This window comes from Bombus vancouverensis, chromosome 9 (assembly GCF_051014615.1).
Source record: "Bombus vancouverensis nearcticus chromosome 9, iyBomVanc1_principal, whole genome shotgun sequence".
Lineage (NCBI taxonomy): Eukaryota > Metazoa > Arthropoda > Insecta > Hymenoptera > Apidae > Bombus > Bombus vancouverensis.
In genome coordinates, this window is record NC_134919.1 from 14,682,184 (window position 1) to 14,705,531 (window position 23,348).

A 23,348-nucleotide genomic window follows, 5' to 3' on the forward strand; every position below is an offset into this window, starting at 1 on the left:
TGCTCCGATAGGAAAGACGGAATATCATTCCTGCGATCGATGAAAGTTTTATCTTTGTTCAGGTGTTGTTTGATTTCTAATCATCGCTAAAATAATAGCTTTAGTCTACCTATACTTGTGATACAATTGGATGATCGATTACTCCTTGGTGGTTCTATCAATATTGGCTGAGAACCTCGAGAGACTGTTTGGTCTATCATCGTCTTGATGGATGGTACATGTGATGGCCAATCGATTTGCTTTATTGCATTTATCTTCTAAATTGTACAACACAATTTGCAGTAAGTAGCGACATTTGTGCCATCGCCCCTTAATAAATACAATTAGTTTTTGAACAAGATATATTATTATCGATCAGACGTATAAGTTCAGCTAAATTATTTGTAACCACCATTTGAAGGTCACAGGTGAATTTATTGCCTATTTTCAGGGGACTTGTATCGTAGAATTAATCAGTTTTAGAAGTTATTCAGAAGTTATTTAGAAGTTAGTTATATATTAAAGAGCAGAAGATCGACAAAAATGAACTTATCGTATTTTTCTAGTATGATCTTTATTTTAGTTTTTATTTTGTATCTATATTTCTGCAAATAAATGGAAAGAGTTTAATAAACAAACAAGTCATTTGCCGGAGAAATAATACGTGTTAATTATTTTGAGAGAGGATTCGTGGATAAATATTCACAGTGAAGAAATCGAAGATACGTGGCTGACACGTAGCTGACTTACTCTACTTCCAGTCTGTCCCTCCTCCAGGTGACTATAGCAGTATAGCTATAGTAAGGAGAAGACAAAGGGCGAGGCATGATCGCAAACATCCCCGTAGCCATGTAATCCACGAGCTGGTCACTTCAATACCAGATTTCAAAAGGTTCACATCAGTGTTTCTGTGCTACTCATTTATTCTTGCCATTCAATACTTCAAAGATATATTTGATATCACAAAATTTTCCTAACGTTTCACCAAACTTACTCTGGACCGTCAACGTTTTAATCAATTTTGTCATCTCGAATGACATTAAGTGTACGAAATGACATCGACTGAAATGGAACCAGTAGTGAAGGTCAACGCAACGTCGAACATCGAACGTTTCTTCATCGAACAAAAACAGAAATGCGATGGATTGATGACAGAATGTAAGTCTATTAACGTGACTAATGTTTTTTATATTCATTTTCTTTTTTTTTTCCTATTCCAAGAATAAAAAGGAAACAATGAAAGTTCGATGAGAAAGACGAAAGTCGTGGGTATAAAAAATAATCTTTTAATCGTGTACGTATCTTTAACAAATAGATCAGAACATAACGTCACAAAACGCAACGTTACAATTTCGCCATTGCCCGCCACATTTTGATGGGCTACTTTGCTGGTCGTATACCGAAGCCTCAACCATCGCCATTCTACCTTGTCCTCCTGAAACTGGCCTGATATACCAGTTAAATTCCGCAGCGAATAATCTGGAGTCGAATGTTCGCGTTATAGCGATGGCTACGAAAGCTTGTCTTCCAAATGGTCAATGGTACACAAATTACGACAATATTCCCGGGAGTAATTACAGTTTATGCGAGTTGTCCGATGAATTCACTACTCGTTACCTCATGGAGACCATCCTGGAAATAGATGAGATGACCGATCCTCGAGACTACAGGAACTTTGAATCTTTTCTCTTGGCTGTAAGAATTTTCAGCTTACACGTGTCTATTTAAAATGAACTTATTTGAGATTTTCTTGTCTATATTTTTATCGCGTAAAAGAAATTTTTGCCAACTTCCTCGCAAAAGAAGATTACATCGCTAAAATTTACAAGAAAGTGAAGTCATTCCTTTTCGTAACTTTCGGAATTATTTCTGCCATTTATACCGTGCACTATAACTTTTTAAAACATCTATTCTATATTTAATATATTTTATAGTTATATTTGACCGACGAATTTTATATTTAATAAAGTTATAAGCTTTTCAAAATGTAATTCTATAGATTTAATTTCTGCTTTTGTCGTAGAAATGGCTGCCTATCGTCAGGCTTGTCTCTCAAATCGGCTATACCACATCTTTCACTATGCTGGTTATCGCGATGATTATTTTCTCTCTACTCAGGTACTCGACTAATTGTGTTTCTTTCCTTGTCCCGGTTCTTGTTGTAACAATCGACTGCCTCGCTTAGAAAACTCAGAAATCCCAGGAACAGGCTTCACATGCATCTGTTCGCCTCTTTCATAATGAGGGCGTTCATGGCACTGATCAGAGACTGGATCTTCGTCGATGGCATTAGACGGACGGTGGACGTTGTTTATCTCGACGAGAAAAACGCTTTTATCAAGCAACGAAACGTAGGCATGTCAAATACTCGATTAAAAGAGATAGTTAAACTGGAAGAGAAAATCGATGGAAATCGATGTACAATTAAGATAATCAGTTTCAGACGATGATTTGTAAAGGCATCACGAGTGTGTGGCAGTATTTCATCGTTGCTAATTATTCTTGGATCCTGATGGAGGGTTTGTACCTGCATAATCTGGTCGTCTGGGCATTTTTTGCGGATAGTTCAGCCATTAATTTGTATATTTTACTGGGCTGGGGTAAGATTATACAAACGTAATTTATTAATTACGTATTAATTAAGCACATAATTATTTGACGATGTTGCAAGACCATTCGAGTACATTTCAAAATTAAGATAAACTGATTCGATATCGTTGTAAAATTAATTCAAAGCCTTTGAAGGTGGTTTCGAAAAATTTACGTCAAATTTACATCAAAGTAATTTAGAAAGTCATTTTAAGATTGCATATTTAAAAATCCTTCGAATTATTAAAAAAAAAAAACATTCAAGGTCGTTTAAAGAACCCTGACATGCACACAGTGACATAACACGTGTTCGATAAAGATCGCGTAATACACGTTAGAAATACGAAGGACAGGAATAGGACGTGATTTTTATTTGTACAATTAAGGATTGCCCGTTTTCGTGGTTGTTCCTTGGGTAATAATACGAGCCACGATCGAGGACACATTTTGCTGGACCACTCACCAAAATCCTTCTTTATTTCTTCTTATAAGGATCCCCATCGTAATATCGATTTTGGTAAGTGACGTACCTTTCAACGAGGGATTAGGCTCGTTGATTTAAAAAAAAGATTCCTACAGAAGATGCTATAGGAAAATATCAACGAATAAGAACTATGAATTAATAACGCGATGAACTATATGTTATTAGTTCAACTTTCTGCTGTTCCTCAACATTGTACGTGTCCTGTTCATCAAATTCAAGACGTCCGTACATTTGCAACGGAAAAAAATGCAGTACAGGTAAATTTATAACTCGTACTCTTTCCTTCGTACTGATTTATCGCCGCTCGATGCGCAACTTTTTGTATTGAAGATGAAAGAACGTACTTTTATTGCGATATAAAAGAATAAATGGATTATTACAGTGAAGAATATATAAATTTGTTTCTCTTACACAGTAGGTGGGCCAAATCTACTTTGGTATTGGTGCCCCTGTTTGGTGCTCATTATACTCTATTTCTTGGGCTCTCCTATCACAAAGATAACCGCGTGGAACTGGTCTGGCTCTTCTTCGATCAATTCTTCGCCTCGTTCCAAGTACTTCTATTGGCCTTAAAAGAAAAGAAGAAATAAAAATTTGTAAAGTAAAAGTACGTAAACTTAGAAAATAAGAAAATGCACCATTTCTTCAGGGTTCTTTCGTGGCGCTGCTTTACTGTCTGCTGAACATCGAAGTTAGAACGGAAATAAAACGAGCCTGGACGATAAGATGGTCGAAAAAGGCGAACCTCTGCTTGTCAACGTCTCGAGAATCGAGAAGAAGAAAATCTACTCGTCAATGCAGACAATCGAACGATTATGAACATCCAACAGTCACTGGTGCCACTGCGAGGAATGCATTACGATCGAATGATTATTGGCCAAATATGCTAGAAATGGAGACAAGATAGAAACAGCTTTAAAAAGAAACACTTTTATATCTGCGAATTTTATATCTTTATATCCAGCTTTTCGTGTATTTTATTCATTTGTAAATCTTCGGTAGATCGAGGTTCTTCTATGTATAATAATTAATTTCGTATTATAGTATAATTCTAAATTTTACAGTTGGGCGTATTTCGATTCTTTTCTATTTTTGTAATTAACAATTCGTAGCCTTTAGCTTTATATATCTTTATATCACTTCATTACAACCAGAAAATCTGATCGTTTAAAGAAAATTCCAATGTAATATTTTTAACGTTGAGGAATATGTATCGTAGAACTATGATATATTTTATGCAATTGGTAATACAATGAAAATAATTATTCCTATCATTGGTACAGTGCATATATCTTTATTAAAGCACACCTGTCCAACAAAATACGTGACTTTTTCAACCGATAACGACGACTGTACGTTCCTATGTACCAACAGGCACTGAAATATCGATCATACCGTTCCTGATGCCACCCTGTTCGTGCTGCACCCTTGCGTTTATCGCTCGCTTCGCGATATTTGTTCTTTCAAGAAACAGCTTTTTTAATTCAAAGATCTCACCAGATTTTGCCAATTAATTTCTTTTCTCTTCCATATTCGACTCCTTCGATATTTCTCAACCCATTGTCGTGTAACATCGCGTACACGTAATATCGTGTCACACGCGTGAGAACGAATTTTGACTACAGTCCAAAAAGGATACATTCAATTTGTTTATTTCTATGAAAAAATGTGTTCACTGACGCTTCGAAAATTTAATCCTTGTCTTTTATTCACCTTCTCCTTAATTGCTATGTTCGCCTTTCAAGTCGTCCGTCTCTTCGTTCAATTCTCTACACAGTTATACAATTACTCAATTACAATCTATCCAGCACGCGAGAAACACCAAACGAGCGTATAATAGATAGATAGAGAGGAAAACCATAACAACCCCTTCTTTGAAATTCGTTGCTTTGAAAAGTCGCGTGGCAAAAGTCACGTGCCAGGAAGGGGTGAGGAAAGGCGTCGAAAAGACAGGGGTTGAGTAACGAAGCGTGAACTATGTCATGACATGCGCGACCAGAAGAAACATTAATCGAAAGCCGAACAATTCAAGTGCGGTTCGCCTCATCTCGTCTCTCGTTACGACGATGTAATCTGCAACACGTGTTGCATGGCATAATGTATATTATATCGTCGTGTGAATGTGATTACTCGCAGCACTGTTGAATCCTTTATCGTCGAGCCCTAGTAATTTGTCAGAAGAATTTGTGTAATTTCTACATTTGTATCTCGTAGTTGGATAAACCCTTTTACGTTAAAAACTTTTTATTCGCGTTCCTTTTTATCGTATTGTATAATATCTTCTTTGTCGACAAAAAGGAGTTTCCGATTTTCAACTGTTTCAATCTTGCTCTTACGTACACGAGCGAAAAAATTTTTAATGATTCCAGGAAACTTTTAACATAGAATTGAGACGAGAAATAGCGGATATCGATAATAATTTGATTATATTTCGCTCAGACTTGACATGTTTCTTACGTTAAAGAGATACGGATGCATCGAAAGTGACGCAAAGGACGGAGAGTCAATGACGAAGATTGAGACTTTAAAGCGAACTTAATTAATAAAACATCGTAAGAGGAAAGAGAACGAATGCGGATTTTTGTAGAGTAACTGTCAAACGAAACACAAAGTGTCGCCAATTCTTTCATCGTGTACCTAAAAGAGATCGAAGCAAGTAGCGAAAGGAAAGGAAGAAACATACACTTTGTTGAAATCAATTTCTCTTGCCCCAGAAGATATCAATACAAAAATAAAACGGAGAAACAAAACCAAAGCATACAAACTGTTGTCAAATAATTCAACGCTGTGTGACGATCACTGTGCCTCGCTTAAAATCCTCCGATCAGAAACGCAAAAATTGGACGATTCTGAAGAGAAGGGAGAAGAATGCACCTTGTTAAAATCAATTTCTCTTTCTCCAAAAAATACCAGATGAGAAGACGAGAAAACAAAACCAAAGCATACAAACTGTTGTCAAATAATTCAACGCTGTGTGACGATCACTGTGCCTCGCGTAAAATCCTCCGATCAGAAACGCAAAAATTGGACGATTCTGAAGAGAAGGGAGAAGAATGCACCTTGTTAAAATCAATTTCTCTTTCTCCAGAAAATACCAGATGAGAAGACGAGAAAACAAAACCAAAGCATACAAACTGCTGTCAAATAATTCAACGTTGTGTGACGATCACTGTGCGTCGCGTAAAATTCTCCGATCAGAAACGCAAAAATTGGACGATTCTGAAGAGAAGGGAGAAGAATGCACCTTGTTAAAATCAATTTCTCTTTCTCCAGAAAATACCAGTATGAAAAGACGAGAAAACAAAACAAAAGCGTAGAAACTGGCATGAAATAATCGAACGCTTGCCCGACAATCACTATTCCAAATTTCTCACCTATAGTCCTCCGATCATGCACGCAGAAGCTGTACAATTCGCATGATCGATAAAATGGTCCATCCATTCCCGTACTCGCATCCACGAGGAGCAGAAGCGTCCCATGGCCCGTGACAGCGACGCGATGGCGACCGGTTTGGGGCGGTCTCACCCCCTGTTTCTCGCGATACCATTGGAGAACCAAGGGGATGCTGCACGAGAGAGACGAATGAACAGAGACCGAACGATGAACAACGAAGGGATGTTTTCAGGGGCGTGGTTTCAGCAACATCGAGATGATCCTTGAAATTGTTCCTCGGGGTGCATCCTGTCCACGCGACAGCCAGAAATCTTATCAGAGACATCGTCTATCTCGTCGAGTAATCGTGTTTGACTGATTCACAGGGTGAAAGGTATTTTTGTGCTTGGATGCCTTTATGAGAAAAAAAGTTTGGAAGATATAAAGCATTGAATACAGTGGCGTGATATGTTTTTGAAGTATGTAAAGAAATTGATAATCTGTGAGTGACGGTGGTCAGTTGAAGTCTCAAGTAATACAGGTGTAAGTTTCTAAATTAGTTTAAAAGTTTGATTAATAGGAATTGGTATGTTATATCAATAGGAAGAGAGAGAGAGAGAGAGAGAGAGAGAGAGAGAAGTAAACATATCGAGAAAACTTTGCTTTAGATTCATAAAGATTTTTGATGTGTCATCGAAGTGCTTTTTCAGTGAATTACTATGTTTACTGTAACATGGATGCGTTTAAAGATAATTTAAATAATCGTTCAATTATTAAATTTGTTAAATATTCGTTGAAAAATACATAGTGTGAGCGGAAAGGATAGTGTCGAGGTGTAAAAAGTGTGTTACAATATTCCTTTTGGCAGATACATTTACTCGATACGAGGTATAATACAATTATAAAGAACGAAATACTTTTACAGAGGGAAGACAGTAATTTTTCGACGTTAATTATCGGCGAAGGAAAAATGAATTATTTAAAAAAATTGGAAGACTTATCGAAGACGGGAATAGAAACTGTGCAGTGATCGTTTGGTGAGTTTCTAAACTTTACTTTGCTTTCGCTTGCTTTTTAATCGAATGTCTAAAATTTAAAATCGATTTTAATTATAAAAAATGAAATAGAGCGAAGAGCCCGCAACTCGAGTTCCGATACATTCGTCGAATAATAAAATTTGCATGAAAAAGGTGAGAATCGAGGCGGGGAAAAGTTGGCAATAAAAGTGAAACGGCATCGAAATCTGGCAAATTTCATGAAATATTGAAGCAACCGCGAGAAAATGTCCATACGAATTGCCGGTTTACCATAAGAATCAGATTGAACGAGATCGGGGGTTGTTCTGTGTAAATAATTAAAAAGGGATGGGTTGCGTGTCATGCGAACCAGCCAAGTTTTCCTGAATAATACAATGACACTTTTCGTCGGTTTCCATCGAATTTCTCGGAATTTAAGAGCCCCCTGAGCATCGAAACTATTCTTTCTTTCATAGCATCCTGTTTACCTTTGGTTTTCCTCGTTTATTCATCCGTACTACGTCTTTTTCTTCGACCGATTTCCTTCGATTCTATACGCTTTGCATCTACGAGAATTTTAAAGTACTACTCAGATATTATTTTTTTATTTGATATTTCACGATAAAGAAAATTTATACGAATGGGCGTGTGCGTTAGAGAAACGATTAACCCTTTCTATTGTCCGTTGCACTTGTTTTCACGCTTGTGTCGAATACGTATGGCAAATATTTGACCAACTTATTACGTTTCCCCTTTATTCCGAATTTTTCCTCAACGCTTATTCCCTTGAGATTCGATTACACGTCAACGGTTAACTCTGAACATCGTCGAAACGACGACAGAAACTGACAGATTATTTATTAATCTACGTTGAATCTACACGATCGAACGATATATTACGTTTCAGGTTTAAAGCATGAAAATGGATGCTTCACTGGCAATATCCGTTCTCAATAATTCGAGCCTTTATCCGCGAAGAAATTGAATGTTAATTTATTAAGGAGAAGGAAGAGGAAAGGAAAATTATCTTTCTTCTGGCAAATTCCTATTGATCGAAGGCAAAATGGCGAATGGCGGTCACGGTGTGGTTGTAAACGGGGTTGGTGCACCTGGTGCTGGCACCCTTTCGAGGGAAGAAAGACGTCGACGCAGAAGAGCGACGCAAAAATATCGAACTGCACACGCCACGAGGTAAAAGTTGCGTAAACGTACGCGTAAATTATCAAAATACCTTTAATTATCGTTAATTGTCGTCATCTCCTATTAATCTCCTATATTTAATATATTTAAACTTTCAATTTTACACCTGCTGCGTCTCTCTGCATCGTCTAGATCGCTTAAAGCTTCCAGTTTTGATCGAAAGATTGGTATTTTATTAATTTTGACTAACAAATATTTTGTAATCTCGGAGAATGCTGCTTTGTTATATCATTTGAAGTATTTGTTGCATAAATGTACTGCATTGATCTTGCGAAATTATCGAAACTGCTTTAACCATTTAATTCCAACCGCTTCCTCGATTTTTCCTTCCTGAACAATCAAGATCTCAAGTATCAAATATAAATCTTCAATTGTTAAAATTAAAATAACGACAAATTTTCGACGAATATTTTGATATCTTCGTCGCAGAGTTGGAACTTCGCATGTTAATTATTTATTCGTCACAGGGAAAGGGTTCGAGTAGAAGCTTTCAATTTAGCCTTCGCAGAGCTTCGGAAGCTTCTGCCAACTTTGCCACCGGACAAGAAACTCTCGAAGATCGAGATCCTACGACTGGCCATCTGCTATATCGCCTACTTGAATCACGTCCTCGAGGCTTGAACCGACCAGGAGTCACTCTATTTTTGCAAAAACCTAATCCTGTGTCATCCGGCATGACACTTCGATCACGGCAGAAGAAAGTATAAACCTTGCCAGTTTTAATATTTTATTAATATACATATACGTAACTCGATCTTTTGTAGATAATCGAATTGATAGGAACTTGTAATAATTAATCTTATTAATGCGATATTTATGCTGCAAATGTATATTAAATTAATACGAATCGCTTTATCGCTCTTCTTAAATACCATGAAAAGATTGCGATTAAGGAACACTCTCATAGAAACTGTGTTTATCCTAAAATATTTTATACGTTTCGAATATTCCAATCTCATTTCTTAATTTCCCAGGTAAAATAAAAATAACCAGGCATTTCTGTTAAAGCGTTAATAAGACTTTGTTAAATGATATTAGTATTTTGTTGACTGGCTGTTTTATAGAAAATCTAACAACTTAATTTTATGCATGAAAACACGACGAGTTTACTCGTGACTGATCAACAATGCGTTAAAAGGCGAGCATCTCGTTTATAGAACTAATTTCTTGTAAAGAAGAACCTGTTCCATGATAATTCCTATCATTGTCATTGTACTTCAATCGTTTCAAGTGTCGCATACTCGAAGGATATTCAAGTGCAACTATTCGAAATTGCCCGGAAGAATGCCCGAAACTCTTAAATCAATCTCGTTTCGTGAATTAACCCGATTCCCGAGGGATCTTCACGCCCCACGAGTCCACGTATCCTAAATTCTCCGTTCTGTTCGTATAGTCGTACAATCGAACTCACCGAACCTCCCTATTTACCGACCATCATCGAACGAAACAGACTTTTCCACTGTAACGCAACGAGACGAGCTGTAACTTCACGGCTCGTCGATTTCACTTCTCGTTTCTATTTTTTTTTTTTTTTTCTGCAATCTATTTCCACGAGATTCGACGTGAGAATAATAGAAGTGGAATTTTTATGGAGTTTAGCTTGGTCAAAGTGCATTATGATAATGAATTGCACTCGATTTTCTTTGCAAGGGAAGGACCTCTTACAAGGTACAATGTTAACTTTCTGTTTTCGTATATTAGTATATTATTATATTAGTATATCCTTGGTTACTGTGTTGATCGTTAAGAGAATAATTAAATAAGAATAATAAATAATCAGGTGAGGGAACGAAGATGATAAAACAAAACGACCGTAAAAAGACGTTGAACCTCAGAGTTTGATACGAACACGTATCGATCGTCTCGTGAGAAATGAGATAAAAATAAGAAATATCCCATTATCCATTGTGGTTGTCTTTTACTTGTGTTAGTCTTAAACAAAGCTCTACAAATTTCATTTTTACTTTCTTACGAGTCTCATGTGAAAAAGTTTCTTTAACTCGGCGCTTTCGCCACGGCATCCTCGGAACTGAGAACGTTTTCGATACACAAGTTGAAACAATTTCTGTTAGTAAGAAAAAAATATACGCGTAAGTATTCCAGTACTTCATACAGATAATATACAGGGTGGTTGATAACTGGTGGTACAAGCGGAAAGGGGTGATTCTACGCGAAAAAAGAAGTCGAAAGTATAGAATAAAAAATTTTTTTTTTAATTTTTCCATCGAGACAACGATCTACAGTGAGATCCGTTATAACGAGACGCGATAAAGTGCACGCGTACCGAGCGAAAATTCAAAGCGGATTTTCTCGAAAACAAAGCCTCGAACGAAAAATCTTTATTCTATATTTTCGACTTCTTTTTTCGCGTAGAATCACCCCCTTTCCGCTTGTACCACCAGTTACCAACCACCCTGTACAATACGGTGTAGAACGTATGAATGAAAATAATGATTTTGTGTCATGCTATATTAGAGATAATTGAGGACATATACATATTTATGTACGTTATAAATAAATTAAATTAACTAAAATATAATATTCTGTATTCGATTCAATAGCAAAATCAAAAACATTTAGGACGTTGATAATTTTTCACGTATACCGGATACTATTATTTGATTACATATTAGTGCAATCTCTTGAAATGATCGTAAGCACTCGAAACTATATTAATCGATCATCACTCGCGTCTCGTGCATAACGCATAAGGTCAAGGCAAGTTAATACAATTTCTTCGTTATAATTCTCTATTCATGAAGCTCGTTCTCACTTTTAATAATTACATATCGAGAAACGAGTCACGTTAACGTCGCGCGTATATATCGATCGAAAAATTGAATAATTTTTAACATTTTCTATGTTAATTTCTACAAATAGATTAAAATAAGAACGAAGAATTACGTGGCAACAACAGAGAAAATAACCATATTGAATCACATGATTGCACTTCCGAACTTCATAGATCCAACTGAGCATCGATTCAGACTTATATGCAGCTGACTTTGAAACACGTTGCTGATTGTTGTGCTTTCTGTCATTGCAATTTGTCGACAAATATACGATACAACACATAGCATGGAGTATAACATAGAAAGTGCCATAATCATTGTATGCATAATCATAGCGATCGTTGGTCTGTACCGATCTAAGGTGAATACGTAATGGGTCTTTTTTTAATTATATAGTATAAAGCATCACACTGTTTCTTTTGAAAAGTAAAAAAGTATATTTGCTGGTGTGTTTATTATTTCATATTTTAAGAAGTAAATAAATAATATAAATCAGCGAAGTATTGATTTTTAAAACAATTGAATATTTAAAAAATTATCTTTAAGAGAATTTAATCTATTTACTAAAAGAAAAAGATGTTTATTTATTTGACATATCTGAAACAATGAAAATCGATTCATCGAATATTACTGGCTAAAGCAAGTATAAAAATATAGAAATGCAAAATGAAATTTTCACTCAAATTGTACACTGTAATTACTTTCGTTCTTTTCGTTTATCATTCAGAATGCATCGTCTTATCGTATAAGACATATCCGATCTCCATATGTCCAATACGTGTCCATCTGCAAAAGAACTGATAACAAACATCAAGACGTGCCCTTTTCGACGTCATTCAACTCTTGCTTCAAACGTTTTTTTCGTGCAGTAAATAATTTTATTATAACGTGAGGTAATAAAGTAAAATACTTCATGCTACTTAAAATGGGCTATATCTATGGCTTTCCTCCACAATATCACGATAATTACTTCCTATCTGATCACGAAATCTAAACATATCGTAAATAATGCAATTGGAAGTGTTAGTGGAAATTAACATCATTTTTCGAGAGAAAGGTTTAACGCGACCTATGGTTCTGTAGTACAGAATACGACGCAAGCAGAAAAGATGTTAACCTTTGGTCCTTCAACTTCAAGATCAGGTCGAATTTTGTGGCAACCTTTCACGTCAGGCTCCACTATGCTGAGAATGTACAATCACTGTACTGTGGAGATTTTGACTCCAATTTTGTTTCATACCATACGCCATACCTAAAGGATAAATTAAATTAGAAAATATTCTAATATTCCATGTACGACGCAATATCAATTGAAACACACCTAGTACATCACCGATTTTTCACATATGTTTAATAAAACAATTAGTGCAATCTTCTGAAATGATCGTAATCGTTGGAAAGAATATTATTCGATCATCACTTACGTTCCGACGATATCTCATAAGGTCACGTCAAGGTAAATTATCCACTTTTCCTCCATCATAATTTCATAGATTACATTATATCGAAAACATGAAAACTTTTCTTATATCTAATAATTGAATATCCGATATTCAATATATCCGGGAATCGCTAGCACCTTCAGTTGCATAGAGGAATGAGTCACGTTAATATCGCGTGTAGATATCGCGCTGTAGAACGTTGAACAATTTTTAACATTTTCCACGTTAATTTCTAAAAATAAATTGAAACAAGTATGAACAATTACAAGGCAACAACCAAGATAATAACCATATTAAATACCATTGCGATACTTCGAAACTTCATAGATCCAGTTAAACATAAATTCAGATTTATATGCAGCTGGATTTTGACTACGTTTCTGGTTGTCGTTTTTCCTCCCATCATAATTTACATACAAATGAACGATATAAAACAACACATGGCGTATAACATAGAAAGTGTTACATACATGTTCCAATATATCATCCATGATCTTGGATACATAAGCATAGTGATCATTGGCCAGTACCAGTCTAAGGTAAATTTTTTCAATTACTTAGTATAATTTGTTTCCTACGAAAAATGAAAAAGTATATTACTAAGTATATTTATTTCTTATTCTGTATTTGTTAGCAAATAAATAATATAAGTAAACGAAGTATTAAGTTCTCAAATAAGATGAACTTGATTTATTTGCTAAGAGAATGTTTATTTACTTGACACATCTGAAATAATCAAAATCTATTCACCGACTATTACTGTGCAAAAACTCGAAAAGGGAAAATTACATTTTTACGTACATTAAACGATTCAATCGCTTCTAAATTTGTCGTTTATTATTCAGAATGCAACGACGTTGATAGAGCGCATTGACAAAGTGGACAAAATTTTCAAGGAACTAGGAATTGAAATCGAGTATCGCAGTTTGTTTCGTCGCATGATGATCGTCGGATCCTTCTGGTTATTAAATGCGGTCATAATATTTGCACTTTTCATAAAGATGTTAATACAACGCTCCGCACTGTATACCACAGCATTTCTTATATTCATTTACTGCTACATTACGAACGCCCAATCAATCATTTTATACGACTACAACACTGCTGTATAGTACGTAAACAATCTTCTTTAATAAAATCATTTTCCGTGCACCTGGAAGTTTAAACGTTGCTACTTTTCGAAATTCTTTTGCTATTACAGTTGGCTAGGATCGCGATTTAAAAATATAAATCAGCTCATGGAAACGTTTATCTTGAAGAATTCTCAAGTAGAAACAGAGGATTCCGATACGGAAACCATCTTCGAACCGAGTCATAATTTTCGAAACAGATTCGAATTGGACGATTGGTTGTCCGAACGAACTGTAAAAGTTTTACAAGTAAATTCCACTAACAACACTCGGAAGTTAAAACAAAGGTCACTGTCCGACGATAAAATTCGTTTACTTCAACGAATCAGGTAAATAAACGTCGAATCAATAACAATTACAGCCACGGATAATGGCAAGTATAAAAACACGGAAAGAAAATGATAAAACAATATTTCTAGACGAAATTGTCTTTGGCGATTAAACCTATTGCACCATTTGACCTTTTCTTTTAAAATTCTGAATCGAGAGTTCGAGAATTCTTTTGTAAAATGTATCTGTAATTTACACTTCCTCTTGTCTTTTGTCACTACATATTGTTATGAACTTTTGGACAAATAAAAAGATTTGAATATTTGCCAACTTGAAGATTCGCGCATCTGCAAGTGTGCAACATATCGAAGATGGTGAACCAAATATTCAACAGCCAAATATTAATATACACGACCGTGATACTACTAAATTGTAGTATATCTGTCTACTTCTTGTACATGCAATTCTCCAGACCATCTAATAGCATAATTTCGATGGAATTAATAATAATGTACGTGCTGAACAACGTCCTTGCTGCACTGAAAATCCCTCTAATGAGCTACGATTGCGAAAATACAATGAGACAGGTGAAAACTTTGTTCTTCACTTCTTTTAATCCCACTGCGTGGGCCAATCTTCAACAAAACGTATTTTCTTATTATTCTGCAAAATGTCATTAATTATGAATAACAGCGTATTGCAATTGGTATATTATCGTTAGAAAGAATGCTACTAATTTATTTCCTTCGAATACTGTCGATAATATACACTATTATTCGTGCGTTAATTTAAAAAATTTTCCACTATTTATTTTCCCAATAAAAGCAGGTTTCTGCAATAGAAACAATTTTCATATTCTTGTAGCGTACGTACCAAACGGTGAAGTCATACTTTTGTGAAATCTTTGCTTAATTAACCCTTTGCTTGAGCTCATCAAGTTGGATTATTTTTTGTGAAAAGAAGTAACAAGTTTCACTCGATCGATTTTCAGGCTAACAAAACGATAGGACTCCTCCACGCATGTCCTGTGGACGAGAGAAACGCAGAATTAACAGATGAGGTAAAAAAGTGGAAATTTTATTCATTTACAGATTAAAATGAAATTATCGTAAGTAACGTAGAATTAATCTATTGGTAGATCCTCCAATTTTCTTGGCAAATATCTTACACGCAACTTGAAAGAACAAAATCGGTTCATTATATATTAAACTATGGGTCCGTTCGATACGTTAGTATACTTCTTTACATGGATATATTTCTCCTTGAATTTATTACAAATTTATTCGTATAATTTTTACAGTGTCTCAACTTCGTAATATCTTATTTGGTGATTATGATACAATGGAGCCAGCACTTGATAAAGAAGGATTCAATAATAATCACAAACAAAACCACTACCTTTCAAACGTTACAAGAAAATACGAGCATAGTAATATAATAGTATAACGTTGAACACTTTTCGATAGCGTCTTGTTATGGAATTATAAAAGTCGCACATGAGAACTGTAATTAATCCTTAATAAACTGCACCTCATAAAAATGACTTCTTTCACACAATCACCTTAGGATTTTAAATCGTTAAAGGTATGTTGAGGTACGAGGTACAAGATATAACGTGATAAAATTTAATGAAAAGAATCTTTGTTCTTCGACCCTTCGACATTTCACGATATAATGGTACATAAAAATTGAACATTTTTGGATGTTTTTTATTTCGCTATGTCGTGTTAATATTTTCCTATATGAAATAACGAGATGCATCGAGAGAAGTGTTTGTATATCAAAAAGTATATATATTTGCCAACAAAATTAATAACAACAGAGCATTCCCTCTTCAACGTCATTTCACTATTGCTTGATAGCTTTTTGTCAGGTAGTAAATGATTTTAAAGTAATATAATGCGAAAACATGAAGTAAAAAGCCTCACTCTATTTTGGAGTATTTAGGAATAATTTCCTGTTTTCTCATTAATATTATGTTGTTTACTTCCTATCTGACTGCGACATACAAACATATATAATGCATCAATGCAAACATATTCATGCCACGCAATACCAATTGAAACACCTCAAGAACATCAACAATTTTTCAAGTACATCGAATATAGCAATAAAAACAATTTCCTAAAGTGATCGCGATCATTCGGGATTATCATCATTATTCTACCAAGAAATACCATTTGTCGATAAGGAATGAAATCAAATTAATTGCTATTTCTACTTTATAACTTTCTACGTTCCTATGACATTCTATTAATGAAACTCTGCCTTATTTCTAATAGTTGCATATGCAATATCTGAGTCCCTATCAACTTTAGTTGCACAGAGAAGCGAGTCACGTTAATGCCGCGGGTTGATATCGTTGAAGAAAAGTTAAAAAAATTATTCACGTTTTCTACTTGAAATTTAAGAAATAGATAAAAGCAAGAATGAAAAATTACGAGACAACAACGAGGATAATAACCATATTGAATTACATGGTGGCACTTCGAAACTTCATAGACCCAAGAAAACACCGATTCAAATTTATATGTAGCTGGATTTGGAACACGTTGTTAATTGTTGTGTTTTCTGTTTTCGCAATTCATTCACAAATACAAAATATAAAATATCACATGGTGTATAACATAGAAAGCGTCACATACATGTTCCAATATACCACGCATGTACTTGGATACATAAGCATAGTGATCATTGGTCTGTACCAATCCAAGGTGAAAACACAATGGATCTTCTTTTAATTATATAGCAATGAAATTTTTACGCAAATTTAATAACTTCGTTACTTTTGTTTTTACTCGTTTATTATCCAGAACGTATCGGCGTTGATAAAACAGATCGACAAAGTGGACGAACATTTGAAGAAATTGGGAATTGAAATCGAGTATCGCAGTTTGCATCGCCATATAACGATCGTCGGATCATTCTGGTTACTAAATGCGGTCGTAGAATCTGCAATTTTCATAAAGATTTTAATACACAACATTTTACAGCCTCCGGAAGCATTTATTACCTTTGTTTTGTATTATATAACGAACGCCCAATCAGTCGTATTATACGACTACAACACAGCGATTTAGTATGTAAACAATTAAAAAGCAGATATTGTTCATCATCTGTACCATCTTGCTTCATTGGATTATATTCGATATTTTCATTACATTTTACTCTAAAATATTTCAATATAATTCTTTTCCCTATCTTTCAAAATTTTACTGATATTACAGTTGGCTAGGATCGCGATTTAAGATGATAAACGAGCTTCTCGAAACGTTCCTCTTGGAGAAATACAAAGTAAAAGCAGAAGACTTCAATACGGAGACCATCTTTGAACCAAGTCATAATTTTCAAAATAGATCTGAATTGCACAATTGGCGGTCCGAACGATCTTTAAATGTTCCAGAAGTATCTACGACGAGCTGCGTTTCGAATGTAAAACAAAAGATCGTCCAAGAAAAAGTTCATATACTTCGGCAAATTAGGTAAATAAAAATCGAATTAATAACAGTTACAGCAACGGATCTTTATCAGTTTTTTATGTTTTCCATTGAAAACATAAGATAAAACGGCGCCGAAAGACAAAGCTACTTTATAAAAAAAAATTTTATTCGTCCAATGAACCTATCGTATTATTTCATACACCCTTTTAATTTTGCGCTGAGAATTTGTAAATTTTCTTGTTTAACGCAACTCAGATTTAACCATTCATTTGTTTGTCAGTATATACTATTTTACATATTTCGTCAAATATATAAAAATATGAAAATTCGCAAATTTAAAGGTTCGTGCATCTACAAGTGTGCAAAGTATCAAAGATGGTGAACGATATATTCAACGTCCAAATATTAATGCACACAATCACGACACTGCTACATTGTACTATATGTGTCTACAGCTTCTACATGAATCTTCACAGAGGGCTTAATTTTATAATAGATCAATTGGATATGACATCAATATATATGTTGGACAGCGTGGTTGGAGTCTTGAAGATCGCTTTAATGAGCTACGACTGCGAATATACAATGAAACAGGTAAAAACTATATTTTTAATTCTTTAACTCTGCTGCGTTGGTCATTTTTCACCAAATCATATTTTCTTAAATTATGAATAATAACTTGCTATTTGGGAATTAGTATGTCGTTAGGAATAATACTAACAATTAATTTTGATTCGTTTCAAAGACTATGATACATACCACCATTCGTTCATCGATTTTAAAAGGCTTTCATTACTCGATTTTCCAATAAAAACAGATTTCCCTGCAGAACAATTGTTACATTTTTACAGTATACGTATCGATATGCTCATAGTTTTATGAAACGAACATGTTGTATGTTATAAGATGTTTGCGTTCTTTAGCAGGAATGAAATAAATTTTTCCACTGTTTTGGGAAAGCAAGTAACAGTGCTTGACACGATCAATCGATTTTCAGGCTAACAAAACGATAGGAAACATCCACGCGTATCCTGTGCACGAAGGAAACGCAGAATTAACAGATGAGGTAAAGGATGGAAATTTTAATCATTTACAGATTAAAATGAAATTATCGTAACTAACGTAGAATTAATCTATTGGTAGATCCTCTATTTTTCTTGGCAAATATCGTACACCCAACTTGAAAAAACGAAATCGGTTGATTATATATTGAACTACGGATTCATTCGTTACGTTAGTATACTACTTTACATGGATTTATTTCTCCTTAGATTTATTAAAAATTTATTCGTATAACTTTTACAGTGTCTTAATTTCCTAATATCTTATTTGGTGATTATGGTACAATGGAGCCAGCATTTGATAAAGAAGGATTCAATAATAATCACAAACAAAACCACCACCTTTCAAACGTTACAAGAGAATACGAGCATAGTGGTATAATAGTATAACGTTGGACACTTTTCGATAGCGTCATATTATGGAATTATAAAAGCCACACATAAAAACTGTAATTAAAGATTAATAAACTGCACCTCATAAATAAGACTTCTTTCACACAATCACCTTAGGACCTTCAATCGTTAAAGGTATATTGAAGACGAGGTACAAGATACAACGTGATAAAATATAATCAAAAGAATCTTAGTTCTTCGTTCCTTCAACATTTCAAGATACAGTGGTACATAAAGATTGAGAATGTTTCGATGCTTTTATTTCATTGCGTCGTTCCGAAATCATAAATATCGAAATTTCGAGATGCATCGAGAGAAGTGTTTGTATATCAAAAAATATGTGTTTCGCAACAAAATTAATAACATCACATTATTCCCACTTCAACGTCATGTCACTATTGCTTGAAAGCTTTTTGCCAGGCAGTAAATGATTTTAAAGTAATATGATATGAAAACATAAAGTAAAAAGCCTCATTCTATTTTGGGGTGTTTAGGAATAATTTCCTGTTTCCCCATTAATATTATGTTATTTACTTCCTATCTGACTGCGACATACAAACATATATAATGCATCAATGCAAACATATTCATGCCACGCAATATCAATTGAAACACCTCAAGAACATTAACAATCTTTCAAGTATATCGTATGCAGCAATAAGTACGATTTTCTGGAGTGGTCGTAATCATTCGGGACTATAACAATTATTCTATCATGAAGTACGATCCGTTGATAACGAACGAAATTAAACTAATTGCTTTTCCTACTTTATAACTTCCTACATTCCTATGACATTCTATTAATGAAACTCTGTCTTACTTCTAATAGGTGCATATGTAATACCTGAGTCGCTATCACCTTTAGTTGCACAGAGAAACGGGTCACGTTAATGCCGCGGGTTAATATCGTTGAAGAAAAGTTAAAAAATTATTCACGTTTTCTACTTGAAATTTAAGAAATAGATAAAAGCAAGAATGAAAAATTACGAGACAACAACGAGGATAATAACCATATTGAATTACATGGTGGCACTTCGAAACTTCATAGATCCAAGAAAACACCGATTCAAATTTATATGTAGCTGGATTTGGAACACGTTGTTAATTGTTGTGTTTTCTGTTTTCACAATTCATATGCAAAAATATAATATAAAAAATCACATGGTGTATAACATAGAAAGTGTCACATACTTATTCCAATATACCACGCATGTACTTGGATACATAAGCATAATCTTCATTGGTCTGTATAAATCCAAGGTGAAAACAAAATGTATCTTCTTTTAATTATATTAATAATGGAATTTTTTTTTTGGAAGTAATGGAATTTTTACGCAAATTTAATAACTCGACTACTTTTGTTTTTGCTCGTTTATCATTCAGAACGTATCGGCGTTGATAAAACAGATCGACAAAGTGGACGAACATTTGAAGAAATTGGGAATTGAAATCGAGTATCGCAGTTTGCATCGCCATATAACGATCGTCGGATCATTCTGGTTACTAAATGCGGTCGTAACATCTGTAATTTTCATAAAGATTTTAATACAAAACTTTTTAGAGTCTCTGGCAGAATTTATTACCTTTGATTACTTTTACATAACGAACGCCCAGTCAGTCGTATTATACGAATACAACACAGCGATTTAGTATGTAAACAATTAAAAACAGATATTCTTCATCATCTGTACCATCATCCTTCATTTGATTATATTCGATATTTTCATTACATATTTACTCTAAAATATTTCAAAATAATTCTTCTCCCTATTTTTCAAAATTTTACTATTATTACAGTTGGCTAGGATCGCGATTTAAGATGATAAACGAGCTTCTCGAAACGTTCCTCTTGGAGAAATACAAAGTAAAAGCAGAGGAATCCAATACGGAGACCATCTCTGAACCAAGTCATAATTTTCGAAATAGATTTGAATTGAACAATTGGCTGTCCGAACGATCTTTAAATGTTCCAGAAGTATCTACGACGAGCGGCGTTTCGAATGTAAAACAAAAGATCGTCCAAGAAAAAGTTCATATGCTTCGGCAAATTAGGTAAATAAAAATCGAATTAATGACAGTTACAGCAACGGATCGTTATCAGTTTTTTATGTTTCCCATTGGAAACATAAGAAGATACGGCGAAGAAAAACAAAGCTACTTTATAAAACAAAATTTTATTCGTCGAATGAACCTATCGTATGATTCTACACTCCCTTTTAATTTGGTGCTGAGAATTTGTAAATTTTCTTGTTTAACGCAATTCAAATTTAACCATTCATTTGTCTGTCAGTATATATTATTTTACGTATTCCGACAAAAAAAAAAATTTGAAAATTCGCAAATTTCAAGGTTCGTGCATCTACAAGTGTGCAAGGTATCGAGGATGGTGAACGATATATTCAACGCCCAAATATTAATATACACGATTACGACACTGCTATACTTTACTATATGTGTCTACAGCTTCTACATGATGTTTCACAGAAATCCTAATGATATAATAGATCGATGGGATATGACATTGGTATATATGTTGGACAGCATAGTTGGTACTTTGAAGATCGCTTTAATGAGCTACGACTGCGAATATACAATGAGACAGGTAAAAAATATATTTTTAATTCTTTAACTCTGCTGCGTTGGTCATTTTTCACCAAATCATATTTGGGAATGATGTTGGGAATTAGTATATCGTTGGGAAAAATACTAACAATTAATTTTGATTCGTTTCAAAGACTATGATACATACCACCATTCGTAGATCGATTTTAAAAAGTTCCATTATTCGATTTTCCAATAAAAACGGATTTCTCTGCAGAACAATCATATTTTTGCAGTATACGATATGCTCATATTTTTATGAAACGAACATGTTGTATGTTATAAGATGTTTACGTTCTTTAGCAGGAATGCACCAAATTTTGACACTGTTTTGGAAAAACAAGTAACAGTGTTTGACACGATCAATCGATTTTCAGGCTAACAAAACGATAGGAATCATCCACGCGTATCCTGTGCACGAAGGAAACGCAGAATTAACAGATGAGGTAAAAAAGTGGAAATTTTATTCATTTACAGATTAAAACGAAATTATCGTGAGTAACGTAGAATTAATCTATTGGTAGATCCACCATTTTTGTTGGCAAATATCGTACACGCAACTTGAAAAGACGAAATCGGTTCATTATATATTGAACTATGGATTCGTCCGTTACGTTAGTATACTTCTTTACATGGATGTATTTCTGCTTGAATTTATTACAAATTTATTCGTTTAACTTTTACAGTGTTTCAACTTCGTAATATCTTATTTGGTGATTATGATACAATGGAGCCAAAGCTTGCTAAAGAACGATCCAATGATAATCGCAAACGAAACTACCACTTTTCAAACGTTACAAGAGAATACGAGCATAGTGGTATAATAGTATAACGTTGGACACTTTTCGATAACGTCATATTATGGAATTGTAAAAGTCGCACATGAGAACTGTAATTAATCCTTAATAAACTGCACCTCATAAAAATGACTTCTTTCACACAATCACCTTAGAATTTTAAATCGTTAAAGGTATGTTGAAGTACGAGGTACAAGATATAACGTGATAAAATTTAATGAAAAGAATCTTTGTTCTTCGTCCCTTCAACTTTTCATGATATAATGGTACATAGAAATTGAACATTTCTGGGTGCTTTTATTTCGTTATGTCGTTGCGAAAGCATAATTTATTAAAATATGCCCGAAGCAAATTATTTCTTGGCACGAGCGTGTTAATATTTTCCTATATGAAATAACGAGATGCATCGAGAGAAGTGTTTGTATAACAAAAAGCATATATGTTTGCCAACAAAATTAATAACATCACATTATTCCCACTTCAACGTCATGTCACTATTGCTTGAAAGCTTTTTGCCAGGCAGTAAATGATTTTAAAGTAATATGATATGAAAACATAAAGTAAAAAGCCTCATTCTATTTTGGGGTGTTTAGGAATAATTTCCTGTTTCCCCATTAATATTATGTTATTTACTTCCTATCTGACTGCGACATACAAACATATATAATGCATCAATGCAAACATATTCATGCCACGCAATATCAATTGAAACACCTCAAGAACATTAACCATTTTTCAAGTATATCGAATGCAGCAATAAGTGCAACTGTCTGGAGTGATCG

General features: G+C 34.3%; 5 protein-coding genes across 5 annotated transcripts; all 5 read left to right on the plus strand.

Moving 5' to 3' along the window:
* Positions 1–1,031: 1,031 nt before the first annotated feature.
* On the plus strand, positions 1,032–4,055 carry LOC117158938 (secretin receptor). Its single transcript, XM_076621405.1, has 9 exons — positions 1,032–1,137; positions 1,295–1,674; positions 2,003–2,097; positions 2,165–2,330; positions 2,423–2,579; positions 2,955–3,085; positions 3,218–3,309; positions 3,468–3,606; positions 3,702–4,055. The coding sequence occupies exons 1-9, from the start codon at positions 1,032–1,034 to the stop codon at positions 3,957–3,959; spliced, it is 1,524 nt and encodes a 507-aa protein (XP_076477520.1). The 3' UTR covers positions 3,960–4,055.
* A 4,326-nt stretch (positions 4,056–8,381) lies between these two features.
* On the plus strand, positions 8,382–9,261 carry LOC117158823 (helix-loop-helix protein 1). The gene is made up of 2 exons (XM_033338152.2): positions 8,382–8,631; positions 9,108–9,261. Exons 1-2 carry the CDS (start codon positions 8,504–8,506, stop codon positions 9,259–9,261), a joined length of 282 nt encoding a protein of 93 aa, XP_033194043.1. The 5' UTR covers positions 8,382–8,503.
* Positions 9,262–13,238: 3,977 nt separating this feature from the next.
* On the plus strand, positions 13,239–15,720 carry LOC117158884 (uncharacterized). Its single transcript, XM_076621406.1, has 7 exons — positions 13,239–13,413; positions 13,720–13,985; positions 14,076–14,333; positions 14,612–14,861; positions 15,266–15,334; positions 15,413–15,506; positions 15,575–15,720. The coding sequence occupies exons 1-7, from the start codon at positions 13,294–13,296 to the stop codon at positions 15,718–15,720; spliced, it is 1,203 nt and encodes a 400-aa protein (XP_076477521.1). The 5' UTR covers positions 13,239–13,293.
* A 2,369-nt stretch (positions 15,721–18,089) lies between these two features.
* LOC117158917 (uncharacterized) lies at positions 18,090–19,010 on the plus strand. Its single transcript, XM_033338313.2, has 3 exons — positions 18,090–18,308; positions 18,712–18,780; positions 18,858–19,010. Exons 1-3 carry the CDS (start codon positions 18,090–18,092, stop codon positions 19,008–19,010), a joined length of 441 nt encoding a protein of 146 aa, XP_033194204.2.
* A 2,541-nt stretch (positions 19,011–21,551) lies between these two features.
* LOC117158866 (uncharacterized) lies at positions 21,552–22,446 on the plus strand. The gene is made up of 3 exons (XM_033338234.2): positions 21,552–21,770; positions 22,147–22,215; positions 22,294–22,446. Exons 1-3 carry the CDS (start codon positions 21,552–21,554, stop codon positions 22,444–22,446), a joined length of 441 nt encoding a protein of 146 aa, XP_033194125.2.
* Positions 22,447–23,348: the final 902 nt, after the last annotated feature.